The sequence below is a fragment of the Mandrillus leucophaeus genome, unplaced genomic scaffold (assembly GCF_000951045.1).
Source record: "Mandrillus leucophaeus isolate KB7577 unplaced genomic scaffold, Mleu.le_1.0 Scaffold189, whole genome shotgun sequence".
In the NCBI taxonomy this organism is placed as follows: domain Eukaryota; kingdom Metazoa; phylum Chordata; class Mammalia; order Primates; family Cercopithecidae; genus Mandrillus; species Mandrillus leucophaeus.
Genome location: NW_012101909.1, coordinates 910,931 through 911,945, shown reverse-complemented (window position 1 = coordinate 911,945; position 1,015 = coordinate 910,931). Strand labels below are relative to the sequence as shown.

Below are 1,015 nucleotides of genomic sequence, written 5' to 3'. Positions count from 1 at the left end.
GGCAATTTGTATATAAACTCAAAGAGTAGTGTTTTAGGTATAAGAACATGCCTACTGTATGGCAGCAGAAATCTAGACTTGAATTAAGTAAGTTCAGCAGATAACAAATACCAGTTGTATGTTAATTGCATAAGCATTGGGGAAGCAAGGATGAATCATATAATTTCTTGCCTTTTTTTTTTTTTACAAATACAGTGTGTTTTAGAATTTTTTAAACTTTTTCTGATACTTACATACTATCATACAACTTAAAGTCACATTATGTTTTGTGCCTTCTTACTATAGCTCTGGTATAACACTGGGGAAGCAAGATGAATACAATAGTAACTGCCTTCAAGAACAGTCTCTGCTTACAGTCAAATAAGGGAGATGGAAATGTAACTATAACATAGTGTGACAGCTGTAACAGTAAAAGTATGTATAGGTACAGCTGGGTAGCACAGAGAAGGAGGTAGTAATGCCAGGATGACAGTGATGCTCATCTGAGTTTTGAAGGAACAAATGGAACTTTGCCAGATGAAGAAGGGCATTCCAGGCAATGGGAACAGTGTGTAAAAAAACACATAAAGGTATGAACAGCATGGTTATATAAAAATCTACATAGCAGTAAAGTCATTTTTAGCAATAAGGAGTAATTATAATTATTGCCCATTAAGCCCATGTATATGACCAGATTCTTCTTTTAGTTTTATCCCTGCAGTGAATGATTTGACCTCTAATCTCTTTCGTACCAAATCAAAAAGTGAAGAAATCAAGATTGAACTGGAAAAACTTGAAAAAAATCTAACTGCAACATTAGTATTAGAAAAATGTCTACAAGAGTAAGTAATTGAGTTCTAAATGGTGACAATTTATAAATAAGGGAGTAATAGGACATTGTCAAATTTAGTTTTGGCAGTAGGTGTGATTTTAAAAACATTAGGAAATAGGGTCCATAAAACACTTTTTTAAGTAGAATGATTAGTGAAGCTGGAGATCGTTGGATATGACTTTTTCAGCTTTTTTTTTTTTTTTT

The 1,015-nt window shown here is 32.8% G+C and overlaps 1 protein-coding gene across 1 annotated transcript in view; it reads left to right on the top strand.

Moving 5' to 3' along the window:
* Positions 1–1,015, top strand: part of HAUS1 (HAUS augmin-like complex, subunit 1) — a 63,143-nt gene that overhangs the window by 25,886 nt on the left and 36,242 nt on the right. The window contains exon 4 of the mRNA XM_011978085.1: positions 687–821. Coding sequence (XP_011833475.1) covers positions 687–821 — 135 coding nt within the window. The remainder of the gene's footprint in view (positions 1–686; positions 822–1,015) is intronic.